This window comes from Apteryx rowi, unplaced genomic scaffold (genome assembly GCF_003343035.1).
Source record: "Apteryx rowi isolate R43461 unplaced genomic scaffold, aptRow1 scaffold_487, whole genome shotgun sequence".
NCBI lineage: Eukaryota > Metazoa > Chordata > Aves > Apterygiformes > Apterygidae > Apteryx > Apteryx rowi.
Window position 1 is genome coordinate 148,388 of NW_020450746.1, and position 14,857 is coordinate 163,244.

General features: G+C 35.8%; 1 protein-coding gene across 8 annotated transcripts in view; it reads left to right on the forward strand.

The window, feature by feature from the left end:
- Positions 1–14,857, forward strand: part of PCNX1 (pecanex 1) — a 92,323-nt gene that overhangs the window by 58,628 nt on the left and 18,838 nt on the right. For all 8 annotated transcript variants that reach the window (XR_003255648.1, XR_003255651.1, XR_003255649.1 and 5 more), the window contains 10 exons: positions 406–497; positions 1,774–1,883; positions 3,701–3,806; positions 6,551–6,643; positions 8,129–8,279; positions 10,466–10,607; positions 11,979–12,156; positions 12,560–12,668; positions 13,255–13,384; positions 14,478–14,536. Coding sequence is in view for 3 of the 8 variants with exons in the window: in XM_026078749.1 (XP_025934534.1) it covers positions 406–497; positions 1,774–1,883; positions 3,701–3,806; positions 6,551–6,643; positions 8,129–8,279; positions 10,466–10,607; positions 11,979–12,156; positions 12,560–12,668; positions 13,255–13,384; positions 14,478–14,536 (1,170 nt within the window). In the remaining 5 variants the exon portion in view is untranslated. The remainder of the gene's footprint in view (positions 1–405; positions 498–1,773; positions 1,884–3,700; positions 3,807–6,550; positions 6,644–8,128; positions 8,280–10,465; positions 10,608–11,978; positions 12,157–12,559; positions 12,669–13,254; positions 13,385–14,477; positions 14,537–14,857) is intronic.

Sequence of the window (14,857 nt, forward strand, 5' to 3'; positions counted from 1 at the left end):
TAGTGATTATATCGTTTGTATTCCTACCCTCTGTATTCAGAATACTAATTGTATTTTTGAAAAGACTAAAGATCATCTGATCTATTACCGAGAAATATAATTATTGTCCCGGTAAGTCTGTCAAAAGCATGGTTTCTTCCTCTATTGGTTTCTGTGTTGCAGCTGTTAACCATTCCCATGATAATGCTGTTGGATAAAGGAGGTAAAGCTGTATAAATCACTGTTTAAAAAAAAAAAAAAGTCTGTAGGGGAAAACACAAGTAGTTGCTGTGGGTTGGGTTTTTTATATGAGAGGGGTGTTGCAACTGGGGGCTGTCATTTTTCTGCAACAACCTGAAGTCTTTTGTATTCTAACCTAACTAATTATGTGTTGTTAACTTTTCCTTTCCTTTCCATGATGTACAGCTACCACAAGCCTGCTTGCAGCACTTTACAGTTTTATCTGTAGTATTATGGCAGTAGCATTGTTGTATGGACTGTGCTATGGTGCCCTGAAGGTGAGCACACTTATAGACACAGTATACATGAACGCTCTGGGTTTCGTTTTCTGCTGAAGTCTTGCATCTTAGATACTTAAATATGCAAAAAGTGAGTTGCAAGTGCTCTTCTGATTTGACACAGTTTTATACTTGTTTTGCTCCAATGCAAATGAAAAAGAAAGCAGGAACAAAGCAGATTTTTGCTTTTAAAAGTTCTATGATTTATTTCAATGAAATGCATATGCTAACAGGCAATTTGTTTTGCCTAAAGCACATACACTTACCTTCAGTTATGTTTTACATTGACTCTTGAGAAAATCACACAACTGGCTTGTTTCTTGCACAGTCTTAATGTATTGGTGTTTCCCTGATTTCTCTCAAAAGGGTTCATTTGAATTTTTTTTCCAGTGCTGAAAACTAGAAATAAAGTGTTTTCAAATTAATGATTACTTAAAAAGAAGACAAGGAATGGTTTGTAGTGCCAAAGTGAAGATGTGTGCCTACCTAAAAGTGGATTTAGCTGACAAGGGAACAAAAAACAGCTTTTCCTTACTTAAAATGCCATTTTGTTTGAAAACTGACCATCGTGTTGGTTCTGTGTCTGTGTTAATTTCGGGTACTTATCAGTAATCAAATACACTCAGTTGACAATTAATCTTAGGGTGTGCTCCTTCAAACTCAACCTAGACTGGTTCTTTTCTACTCTGTTGTAGATAGTAAAAAGTTTTTTAGAGGAAATATTCCCATGATGCCATCACCCACAGAACATCATTAGTGTTCTGTGATTTTGTACAGGTATAACTCATTAGCCTTTTGTAAACACATCTGCCAAAGATAAACAAGCTTTAGCAAAGAATCATTGTCTCATCTCTGCAGGTCCAGTACAGATTATGGACTGAAAATTGAAAATTTTTATACATAAGAAAAAAATTGAGTAAGAAGGCAGGCAATTTTTAAAATATAAAAGTGACTAAAAATGTAAATCTAAAGCTGTGGTCTTAAAGCATGCAAGAAACTCTCCCCACTCCTTCATAACCCTCATGAGGGTTATGAAAACTGACCATTCAATGATTAAGAAATATATGCTTGAGATGTACGCTATGTTAAAGATTCTGATTTGTAGTTAGACATAGGTAAATACTGAATAATATTTTTGTACTGAAATTGTTTTCACTTTTCTTGAATTGTAAAGTTGATTTTTTCCTTTCTTTTACTATCATATATAATTCTTTGATGTCAGATAATTGTTATATACTTTGTTTCCTTGTTATTAACATCTCATTTCTGCCTCCAGGATTCTTGGGATGGGCAGCATATTCCAGTTCTCTTCTCCATATTTTGTGGTTTGTTAGTGGCAATATCATATCATCTCAGCCGACAAAGTAGTGACCCTTCTGTACTTTTGTAAGTGTCTCTGTTTGTATCTGTTTCCCAATCAAGAAGCAAGTCTTAATGGAAAAGTATTGGTTGAGGATATCAGAAATACTATTCAAACTGGTAGTCATCAGCATTATCAAATAGTGTGATGTTGGTCTGGTAACTAGAGGGGAGAGAGTAATTCTCAAATTTTGGACCTGGTTCCTCCTTTAACCACAGCCTCCTTCTGTGACTTCTGGCAAATAACTTGCATCCCAAAGTCTGATTTAAGTGCTCGTTAATGTTCTCAAAATTGCCACTCAGCTGGCACATTTCTGCTGGTGTCTTTGTGTTGAACTCCCTGAATGGTTTAGCCATTCTGTATCTAAAGAGCTGCTGAAAGCGCTAGTGTAAGCTGAAGCCTACATGTGAGTTTTTCAAATTGTGTTTTCTCACTTCACTATTGTGTTCTTATTTTGAATGTATACTCAAAGCACTAATTCAGATAGACTGATCCCAGATGCAAAATGAGTCTACTTTGGTGACTGGAGCGCTCATCTAGCATGAGGAAACATGTATTCATGTTCATCTTCCGTCTGAGTTAGAGCATTGATCTGATGATGAGAGTAATTCTGATTCAGTTAATGATTTGTGTAAAACAAAATACTTCCAGTAGGAGAAACACCTCCCACAGAATCGCCAGTCATGGCTCAGTCACGTATCTGGGTCAGGCAGAACTTGAAATTGGATTTAAATTTAGCCACAGTGCTGGGTAAACTTGATAAGCAGTGGTCTATTAAATAGTCTGAGGCCTCTTCTGTGGACAGGAAAATCAGTAATTTCTGAGTGTCCCGTGCAGAAGGGAAACTCGTATCTTTGGCTAGGTTAGGCAACTAAGCCTTTTCCTGTTACTCCTAGTTAGTTCTTCGTACTCGCTTGGTACGAGGTTCTTTTCCTTAAGCATCTATTCTTTTCAAGTACTAGGTTATGGATGCTTGTCTGGCCTGTGGATTCTACTAGTCAGCAGGATGCATCAGAGTTGAGCATTGCAATACTTTGATTGCCTTTGTAGATCTAGGGCTTTGTTCTGTAGTCAGTTTCCTGACTATAAAATGAATTTTTATGTATTTAAACATATACATATATATATATATATATATATATATACACACACACACACATGTATTTTTATGTATGTGTTTAGATATAAAAATTTTATTTCTGTACCACATGGGGTATTGTAGGAAAAATTACATTGAGGGATTGTGAGGTAATTCTATATGGCTAGCAGTGCTGCATATGATTTTCTAAAAGCCTAGGTATAAGTTTTCAAGTTTTAGCACCAGTAAGGTCTGCTAAGAAATTAGTAGTTAGGTCAGCATGGCCCATTCATGAATTAACTGCAGTAGCATAGATTTTTTTTTTTTAAGTTTGAATTAAACCAAGGAGTTCTTGGTTCTCTGATTTATGTATTGACAAATAGACCCCTCTTGAGTTTGGACCAAGTTACATTTTTATTATTTATGCAGTAAGGCTTTGTGTTTCATGAGTGTTGTGCACTCCATTTGAAAATTCAGCATTTGCAGAGTTACCCTTGTTGATGCTGGAAAAACTGCTGTTTGAATAAGATCTGGCTACTGATGTTGTGTTCTCTTTAATGGTAGTCATTGTGTGCAACCAGAGAACAGATTATTTTATAAAGTTGAGATCTCATCTTTATAAATTAGTTCAGCCTTGTGAAAGTACTAATCTGCTAGGATTGCTTTTTCTTGTAATAAATTTATAATAATCTTTTGACTTTTTCTTACTTTTCTAAAACTACACAGTGCATGCTTTTCAGTGGGTTCTTTTTGTCTTTTTTTAAGCTCTTTAGTGCAATCAAAATTTTTTCCTAATTCTGAAGACAAAAACCCCGAGGATCCTCTGTCTGAAGTGAAAGATCCTTTACCTGAAAAGCTTAGAAATTCTGTGGTAAGTAGGCTCTTTTCCTTTTTTTTTTCTTTTTTTTTTCTTTTTCCTCCTTCCAATCTAAGCATTTGCTATGTGTTGGTTGGTACTGTATCAGTGTAGATATTACTTAGTTCACAACAATTGTTAATTACCCTGGTGTTGATTAGAGCTGGATAGCAGAGAGAGCATAAACATGATATTGAAGTCTCAGTTGCTTTAAGTGCAGTGTATATCCCTTTCTCAGATAACCCACAACACTTAAGAATATTTACTTGAAAACAAATGCTTAGATTATCTGTATCAAGGGGAAGAAATCCATTTCATATTTTGGGGGAAAGGGTCTGCCCTTACTGGTATGGAAGGGAAAGAGGATGCTATTTCATGTCAAGGAGGAAAAACAGAGTAAAGGACTCTTGCTCAGCTCTTTGCCTGGGGAAGCGCATTCCAGTTGGTAAAGTTCTCACTGTGTTATACGTACATCACTATATAACCTGCGCTGCTGCTGAGCTGAGATATTTTGGACAGGCAATTCATGAACCAAATGCAGGAACATGCAGTAGTAATATATAACATTGGAGGGAAGAAATTCTTAAGAATGCTGTTAGTTTTAATATGTCTTTGAGTTAGAACTTCAGCATTTGAAAGACAATCTGCAATTGTGTGCTTCCTTTAACAGGCACCAGCTGTTCATGCAGTGTGAGAAATCTTTCTTGGTCAATCTCATGCTSTAAAAAACGTGTGCATCTAACTGGTCCATTTTGTTGTTCATCACAAAGTTAAAACTCAGTGTACACTGAGAACTCATCGTGTTGTATACAATGAAACTTCAGATCTTCTGAAAATTTTGGACTTTTCATTTGTTGCTAAATGCTATCTATGAAAATGATAGTTCTTTTAAATCTGTAGATAAACCCATATACTATGCTAAGAATATGCTCATAATACAATTTAACTTATTTAAATAGAGGCATGTGAGAAAGTGGGTATTTCCCCAATGTTACGCTTGGTGAAGGTTCATTGCAGATTTTCTTTTAACTCATGTCAATAATATAAGTAATAGTTGCTTTTGTGTGGAAGTTCAAGTGGGAAAGATTAATGGCGGTAAGACCATGTTAACTCAATATTTCTAGTAACTGTGAGCAAAAGCTGTATGTGCCCTGTTCCAGAAGGGGAAAATATGAATGGTGGAAATCTTACTGGGCAAATCTRCTCCATTTACATGAGCATATACTTTGAATTCTTGGTGCAAATTCACTCTAAATGGTTATGAAAATAGTAATATTTAAACATTATTCTTTTTCACCTAGTAAAGCAGCAAGTATAATACTTCAAAAGCATAATAAGTCTAGCTTACACAAAAGGGAGTTGAACATTTAATTTTTTTATGGCCTGGCTCTAGGGGAATAACTGTATAGACAGATTTCTCCTAGTATAGCATTCCTTAGTCTAGTAGACATAAGCATGACAATGCGCAATGCATGGAAAGTGCAGGTAGATATTTAAAGCGGAGAAATTGAATTTTTTTTAACACTAATGGTGTTAACACAACTTGTCTTTCCGCCCTAGAATGGGAGATGCTGGCACTATTTTTATTCTCAATGCAGAGCCGAGGCTAAGGAGTGGGAGAGGAAGACCAAAGGAGCTGCAACCTCGTTTTTAGCTCTTCATCCCCTATCTTTAGTTATCTTTAGTTGCCTGTTTGGGGAGAAAGAAATCTGAGAAATACAATGTACTATTTCTTTCTTTCTTATTTTTTTTTCCATATCAAGATTTCTTGTCTTTCCAAAAATAAGCTGTATCTCAACAATTTAAGAGCTTGAAGAAATAATTGTTGTGGGTAGTTATTTGGCCAGTATTAGGGTAGTTAATCCAGTAATGCCTTTCTGATCTTGAAATATTAATGATGTATTTACACAGTGTAGGAATAGATCTAAACTTGGAAGACTATCGAACTCAAATGGCTGTAAGTCTGTTTCGCCACCTTGTGACCGAGTCTGGCCTTAATTATTTTGTTATTTTCTTGCCCACTCCTTAAAAAAAAAAAAAAAAAAAAAAGCATGTCTCTCACCTCTTCTTAGCCATAACAGAAAACTCAGACTCATTCCACTTGCTCAGCTCTAAGCTCTTCTTCAGGTTCAGGGTCGCTAATCCTTGGTTCTAAAGCTTCCCTTTCCCATCCTGCGAAGGAGGGGGGGGATAATGGAGAGTGAGTGAGCCTGTTTTTTCTACCTGACAGTTAGCTTTGTCTAGGCAGCTGTCATCCAAAGCCCTTTGCTGCCTCATGTTTCTAAACAATTCTTTGATTGTAACTGGGAGAATTGGTTAGCCCTTCCAGCTCTTTTTTTCAGCCAGTGCTGTTAGATAGGATTCTTATGCCCCTTCGCAGTCCAGAATGAGAGAGAGAAAATACATTGGGTATGTTAATTTTCCCTGTCCCACTTTGGGTAGGTGTCTTTCCATTTAACTCATTTGGACTGATGTTCTTGGCCATAGGACTTACCTTGTGTTTGCTAATACTTACTACAGGTTTCCCTTTGTAGCTTAGAAATAGAGGATTGAGGAATGGGATTTTTCAAAAGCATGTAAGTCTCTCTCCTGCCAAGGTGGGATGTGAAATTTCCAGCAACTTCAGTGGAAGTAATTAGCACTGGCATCATTCAAAAATTCTGTAATTGGTTTGGATGTTACTGGCGTTGAACTTTAAGACTTTGAAGAAGACAACAAGAATGGGTGTTTTCTAAAGATTTTTATTCTTTATTTCCCAGAGTGAACGGTTGCAGTCTGACCTGATTGTGTGTATCGTCATTGGTGTACTCTATTTTGCAATTCATGTCAGTACAGTATTTACAGTTCTACAGGTAAGGTGTTACATCATGTATTACATCATTTGTTTTTTTTATATCTAAATGCTCTAATGTTATAACACATATTCACATAATGCTCCAGATCTCCTGATTAGTTCTAGAAGATCTTTAAATATATAGTGTGACCAGTGTCTGACTGAAGATCTTCGCACTTCAGTTTTATGTACCCCAAATCTCTTCTCTGCCTTCTTTCCTACTTTCTTTTTAGTTTCTGGATTTTTTTTTCAGCTAATTTAGTCTCTGCCACAAAATGCCCTTTTTTACTTCATCCATCTATGTTAAATAGTGTTAGGATCATTCTGAACTGAGGAAAGATGAAACTGTTTGTGGGTTTTGGTATTTTTTGTGTGTGGGGGGGGGGTTGTTTGTTTTTTGGAGGTGATGGCTTTTCTTTTAAGTTTCCTACTTGATAATGATGACTTGGGACCAGACCTATGCTTGGATCTATTCAAGTAAAGGCATTTCTCAAGAGTTGTAGCTGCTGAATTTTTTTATTCCTGTATTCCTCAAATGGAGTCACTGGCTTGCTTAAACAGCATTATTTCAGGCAAATGGAAGGTGGGTTTTTTTGCTTGGTTGGTTGTTTTTTTTCCATTTTGGAAGGACTTTACCATCCTGCAGCTGCCTACAGTTAAAATAAGAAACTCATTTTACAAAGTATATGCATTTAGGTTGTGTCAGATACTCAAGTTTTCAGATGAAGAGGCTTACTTGAGCAGGTGTGCTAGATTTTTCTGTGGGAAGCATCTGTTCTGTTGTGTGGATGGACCTCAGCACTCCTCCTGAATGTTGCTCTCTCCCATGTTTGAGAAACTTGGCTATATGCTCTTCACCCGTTATATAGTTTAGTAGGCTTGGGCTTCCAGGAGTTTCAGAATTGACAGTTTGTAACAAAGTAATGCAATCCTGATTTTACTGTGCCATATCTAAATCTTTAAAGACAACTATATATAGAAAGTGTTACTGTGAAATTCAGTCTTCATACCATGCAAATATACTAGTATTTTCTGATTTTGAGAGAGGATTTGGTCTTAGCGGAAGGCTTCTTATTTGATTCTTCCTCAAGAGAACACGAGTAATGATTTCTTCTTCCTTATGCTTTTACCTCCTCCTTGTCTCCAGCAGATGAAAAAGTAAATCAGGTTCAGCCCTTAGAGGATAATAGCTTTATGATTTAAGAAACAAAATACAGATGGGTCAGAAGCAACTGACTATGAAATAACACTGGTAGACTATTTTTCCTCTAAGATACTTTTAAACTTAGTGAAAATATGTTAGAAATGGAAAGGTAATTCTCTTGGGGGGCATTCCTTGTTGTTTGACACTCTTAAAGTTAACAGTATAGTTTCTCATGAAGAAATACATTCCCAACTTCTACAGGAACAGCTGCATAGATGCTGGAAAAACTATTACTTTATTAGCTAATGATCTTGTTTATAAAATACAAACCTTAATTTGTTCAATTCTTCTTTTGTTTAGCCTATTTTAAGTTATGTTCTCTATGCATTGGTGGGTACAGTAGGCTTTGTGACCCATTATGTTCTGCCTCAACTCCGAAAGCAACTTCCTTGGCATTGTTTTTCTCATCCGTTGCTGAAAACCAAGGAATACTATCAGTTTGAAGTCAGAAGTAAGTATTGTTAATGATGCTTTTTTTTTTTTTTTAACTTGCAGTTTTTGCTGACCAATTTAACTACCAGTGTTCTTCATTCTTTGCTTTATCATCATCATCACTGAAGTATTTCATGATACCAATTTAGTGATGTATTAGTTTTAGTTCCTTGTGCTTTGATTCCATGATGTTTTATGTATCTTTCAACTAACGATGATAATATCCTGGATATGCAAACATTATCTCCAAGCAGTTCCATTAAAGATTTCTCAGAATTCAATGATTCTGATAATGATTGCTTTGATAATTTTTGGTAAAGTTGCAGTGTTTTTTCACTAAATATTTCTTCAAGTTAGTTTTCAAATGTCATAGAGGATTAGATATGGTGAATGCTGCTGGAGCTTTCAACTTGGCATACGTTTGATTCTTATTAGTATCATTGATATGTTTAACAACAAACATGTAGTGCCCAAAAATCTAAGTGAATAACTTCTGATTTCATGAAATGCTCTTCTGATGAAATTTGCCTTTGAAGAATTTCTGTATTGAAAAGTATTAAGTGTATCAAAGGTTGGTAAGTACTGATGTGTTTACATGCAATAGCATCTCTTCTGTTAAGATCTTAAGTGTCCTACTAGTGAAAAAACAGACTAAGGGACCAGTCTTGCTGATTATGCATGGATAGACACTTGCACCATGTGTTAAAGTCTGCATCTTCATGAAATCTTTCCCTGGCAGCTGTAGAATATATAAACATCCTGCTGATCAATTTGCTAACACTGATAAATGCTGTAGAGGTAGATTGAGGTGTCTTCCTTAYTGGACCTTTTTTATTTTTCTTAAGAGCAAATTAAACAAATTTATATCAAGAAAGGCTTAGATATAGCTGAAGCTGTTTTGTTTTTTCTCTTCAGCTTTCAAGGCAAGACAATGGCAAAAACCTGTGTAGGTTTCTGCTTTGTCTCTAATCCCTGCTTTAACTGTTAAACAGTACTACAAAAATATATCATAGAACAGTGCAATTTTGCGTGAAATAGCTCATTCATAAGAGGGCAGATCTTGTTAAGAACATGCCAAGAAATCTTAGACAATTCTACTATCCCTATAACTAGGAATTACAAGATAACAGAGTAGTAATGAGGAGAAAGTTGAAGTAAACAAGCATTTTCTCTCAAAAACATGGAGTTGTCAGAATGGATTCTTAAAAACCTCTGTCTTTGTACCAGCTATGCAGTGTGGTCTTTTCACCAGTGTCTAAGTTGCATTTTTCTGTGATTGGGTGTACAGATAGATAAATATGAATACTAATTGTAATATTATGCCAAACTCTCATTGAAGGGGGAAAAAGTGAAAAGTGCACTTGCATGATTAGACTTTTAATGTACAAAACTAGAAAAGCTACAGTATTAGCTCCCTTTGCTCATTCCTGACTTCGGTTTAGCCATATGTGATAGTGTTTTCATTTTAATAAGCTTGGGCAAGATGAAAGAAGAAACGTCTGACACAGGCTCTTTCACCCTGTATTTGTACTGCCTTGTAAGATTCCCCCCCCCCCCCATTATCTTCATTTGCATTAATTTGAAACGTAGTGGTCCTACTGCTTTTTTTGCAGTTGTAAAAATTTAGAAGTTCTTAGCTTTCAGAATTTTGTGTAGGTGGGAAAAGTATGCTCTTCTAGATTGTTCAAGGGGTAAACCAGAAATGTTTTAGTTTAAATATCATTGGAAAACATCCTTTTACACCAACTAAAATGCGTAGTGTGAAACAGTTTGATCGGTATCAAAGTTGATGTCAACCTGTTGTGTTACTTGCCACATGCAAAAAGTGTGTAGCTAGCAAAATGATGCTATATTGTAGTAAGTCTTGTGCAGATGCTTACCAGTGTAAGCTCTCTGCTGGGCTTTAGAGGCAACAGCTTAGAATGATCTTCTCTTTATCTCCTGCAGTTAGATGAGAGTATAGAAGTCCAGTGTGCAAATTCAGTTAGTGTTTGGCTTCCTGACTGGAACTTTTGAAGGGAGTGAGATGCTAATGCTGTGATATACAGAAATGTCTAACTTGCTGTTAAATACTTCTGTAGACAAGCTGATAGAGACGTGGGCTTTTTAATCACAAACATCTTGGATCAAGGATCTGTATTGTTAGCAGTCTCCTGAGTTTGATACTACAATCTGTGATTTATTTTTTTTAATGTGTTTTGATAGATGCTGCACATGTTATGTGGTTTGAGAAACTTCATATTTGGCTCCTTTTTGTAGAGAAGAATGTTATCTACCCACTGATAGTCCTCAATGAGCTTAGTAGCAGCGCTAAGAATATTGCTAGTCCAAAGAAACTGGATACGGAGTAAGTAGAAAAGGTTATCAAGTAATCTGAGTATGTCCAATATGCTGTAAAATGGAATAGTGAGCTGTAGTCTCAGTGGGAAGACAGTTAATACTATTTGCTTGAAACTAAGACAAGGAATAAATAACATTTTCCTTTATTTGCAAGCTCTTACAGAACTGAATCAGCTTTCTGGCTTAATATGAATGGAGTATTTCAGGGTTAAATTCGAAACTCTTGCAAAGAAAATCTTTCAAGTCATGGCATATACTGTAAAGATCGCAAGTTGCAGAATTATCTAGTAGTACGAGATCAGAATTTCTTCTTTGATCTTCAGTGTGTAATATGATTATCCAGTCTGCAAAGTTAAGATAGCTACAGTACACTCTGGTATTGTCAGGTGTAAAGGTAAGACTCTGTGACGTTCCCTCACTGATGATGTGCTAGCTTGCAGCCCCTCTGCTGCTTTCTGCTCTCATCAAGGAATTCCTCAGGCCTTCCAGCTCCTTCCTAGGTATAACTTGTGTCCAGACAGAATTACACACTGCCTCTTAAATTGAACCTTGGCTATAATTCCCAAGTAGTCTATCCRACTGTTTCAGTAAGTGTGAATCCAATAATAGGTCCTTAAGTTTATCCCTCCAAGAACAGTGACTAGGTGGCCTTTTTGGATTTGAAGTTCTAATGATTTAAAACAGAAGCATTGCAGAGAAAATAAATCTTAAAACAGAATGATAGATGTGTTTAGCTGTTCTTTCAAAGTTTAATAATCCCTGGATCTAGTAAATTCTTGCTTTAGACTTACTGCTCTTGTCGCTCCAGAGGGAGTTTGGGAGGAATATCACCATTGTGTTACTTAGATTGAAGAGTTATAAAACAATTTGTTACTCGCTCTGAAGAACAACACCATCGTATTGTAAGTTTATCATTAAACTGCAGTACCCCCAATATAAGTTGGAGCAATATAGTCATGCAGGAAATACTGATAATCCTCTATTCAGAAACATCCTCTCACTGGATAATATAGATGGTTCTTAGCGTTTTTGCATCTCAGTATTCATAACCTGAATTAAAGATCAGGTTTTTGTTCAGAATATGGGGATGATTTCACCTCTAAATTTTTTTTAGGGAGACTGTTTTACAAACAATGCCAATACTTTGAACATTGTTTTGGGCTACTGATTGGGCTTGGCACTACTGTTTGAAAGACTCTGATAGTAACCTTAAAAAATCTGAAGTCATCTTTAAGCGGGGGAGGAGAAAAGAAATCCTAAATCCAAACCTTGAGGTTTTAAGAAATTAGCATCGCATAGCAGCAACAATTTATGTGGTCTTTAACAACCCTTTCAGATAGCAGATAAATAACTTTTTTTGTATGAATTTCTTACACAGGTTGGGTGCTTTAATGATCACAATAGCTGGCCTGAAGTTACTCCGTTCATCATTCAGTAGCCCAACGTGCCAGTATGTCACTGTTATTTTCACAGTGCTTTTCTTTACTTTTGATTACAAAAGTTTTACTGAGACCATGCTGCTAGATCTCTTCTTCATGTCCATACTCTTCAGCAAGGTAACTTTCTCTCTATTTCTGGGCATTTCAGGTCATCCAAAAGAGAAAATGGACTGAAATCCTAATTGATAGGTAATCTTCCAAGTCATCAGTCCTATCAGCACTTTAATCTGTATGCTATAAGACAACTGAGACTTCTCCTTCCCAAAGCACTTACGATCTTTGCTAGAGGAAAGGATATGAAACCTTTTAAAAATCTCATGAGTTTGTTAGTATAACAATATAGTGCATATCATGTTAGTTGTTTCATTATTCCATCCTTTTTGTAAATCTAAAAGCTTCTGGCAGACCTGAAAGAACTTTAAGCGGATCAGTAAGCCCTTCAGGATATTTGCTGTACTGCAAAGCAAGTTAATTTTTAGCCAAATCACTAAACAATTTTCCTTCTCTTTCTTTCCTGTAGCTTTGGGAACTCTTTTATAAATTGAAATTTGTATATACCTACATTGCTCCCTGGCAGATCACATGGGGATCTGCTTTCCATGCTTTTGCCCAGCCCTTTGCTGTGCCACGTATCCTTTGAAAATGCAGATTTAGTTTGTCATGTGTATTTATCATTTCCAAGTGTTGCATTATAATGGTTTATGCATTATAGGCTGTCTAGTGTGTGAGCGTACTTGTCCAGTGAGTATGAAAAACTATGTATGCTTGCTACCATGCTGAGAATTATACCATGGTAGGAATAGAATTCTAACACAGAAGCATAGAATAAGGGTTATTTCACTGCAAAAATGGCACAGCTTTTCTTCTGACAGTCATCCCTTTTTCAAGAGTCACTAACTCTGGTTATTGGTTCCTGAGTCAGCATTGCATTTTTAGCTTATCTGTAGACTGTTTTGAGTTGTATTGAATTAATATTCTTTGCAGAAGAACTTCCAGAAAAGGAATTGCCACCATGTCTAGTGCCAGACTTTTTTCACTAACTTCTGTATTTAAAAACATAAACAAAAAAAAAAAATCACTTCTTGCTGAAGATACTGTAAAGATGCTTGGTATGCTACACAGAATTTTTGTCCTTAATTGGGGCCACTACTTAATGTATTATTAAAGAACCTTGAAAAAATAGTTGTTGCTTTCCTTAACCCTGTTATCCTACAGATTCTGCAATGTTGTTTGTCCAAGCAGCTGTGTCAGCTTTCTTCTCCACTCCACTGAATCCTTTTCTGGGAAGTGCAATATTCATCACTTCGTATGCCAGACCTGTCAAATTCTGGGAAAGGGACTACAAGTAGGTGACATAAAGCCTTTAAACATCTGTGATGTTTGCGGGGGGGGGGTTAATAACGTAGCTATGGCTAAATGTGTGTTTATCTCCAAGTGCTATTTTTTTCCGGAAGAAACCAGTTTATAGCTCTGAATGTTTCAAAAAACTTGTTTCCGAAATACTGTAGCAGCTGTGTGTGTGGTTTGTGTGTGTTTTTTTTTTTTTTATACTGACAGTATTTACCTTTCTTATTTAATTTCTGTCTATAGAGATAGAGTCTTGGTTATTTTTTTTACACATCAAAATTGTAGTATTTTAAAATGAAATTTTAATTAGAAGATGAATTTTAGGTACAAAAGCTGCTTTGGGGGGTTTTCAGAATCGTATTCGACCTATCTTCATTATTGCTCATTTTGCAGCTAAAACTGGTTGTCCTTAGTGCTAGCACCAAAACTCAGTTTGAAATCATTCAGGTAAATCTCTTTTGTTCAAGAAGCTATCAACAATAAAAGCTTCTTCATGTCAGATTATACCTCCCCTAGTCTTATTTCTCCAGTATTCGTGGAGTATCAGATCGGTGGAACATTAGACAAACAGTGTAGGGCAAGATGAGCACAGTAGAACAATGTAAGTACCATTTTCAGAATTTAGGGTAAAGAGTTAGGATTGTATTTTGAGCCAAGAAAATGAAAATTTACTGAAAATTGTCCTTTACTCAACTGGAATGTTAGCTGTGCTGATTAATTGCTTCAAAAGCGTAGTTGTCGTATCTAAAGCTTTATGATATCTACCTAAGAAAACAGATGTATTTATGTTATCATGTCTAAAGCTAAAGATTGTTCTATGACTACCTATTGTGGGCAAGTTTTATTAGGTATTGGATCATAATGCTGTTACAGCCAGAAAACTCTTTTTCAAATCAGAAGAATAGCAAATTAACATGTAAAAATTATCAAAAAAAAAAACAAAAAAACAAAACAAAAAACCCAAAAACCCTTTGCAAACTATTTCAGTGGAAATACTTTTTAAATTTTTTGTTTTGTTAGTAGTTCCTTCCCTTAAATTTTATTACAGTATGAAATTTTGTGTTAAGAACACTTTATTTTGTTGTTTTCAGCACAAAGCGTGTGGATCATTCAAATACAAGACTGGCTTCCCAGCTTGATAGAAATCCAGGTAGCTTTTCTAGTTTTTGTCTGAAATTGTTTTAAAAAAAATAGGAGGAATGAAGATGTGAATGGTTTTTATAGGGTATGTGATCAGTTTGCTTTCTGGCCATTTTCCTCCTCTCCTCTGGTCATTTTCTTCCCCTACCATCCCTTCTGTCTGCAATTTTCTCCCCTATCATCTCTTCTGCTTTGTTCTTTAAACTGTCATATATGTTTTTTTTCTTATCTCTCCCCCCACCATATGTGTTTATCTGCTTTACTTTCCTCTCCTTCATTTATAATCAAAGTATGCATAAAGCTGTTCTGCTTTTTATTCTYAAGTAGCTAA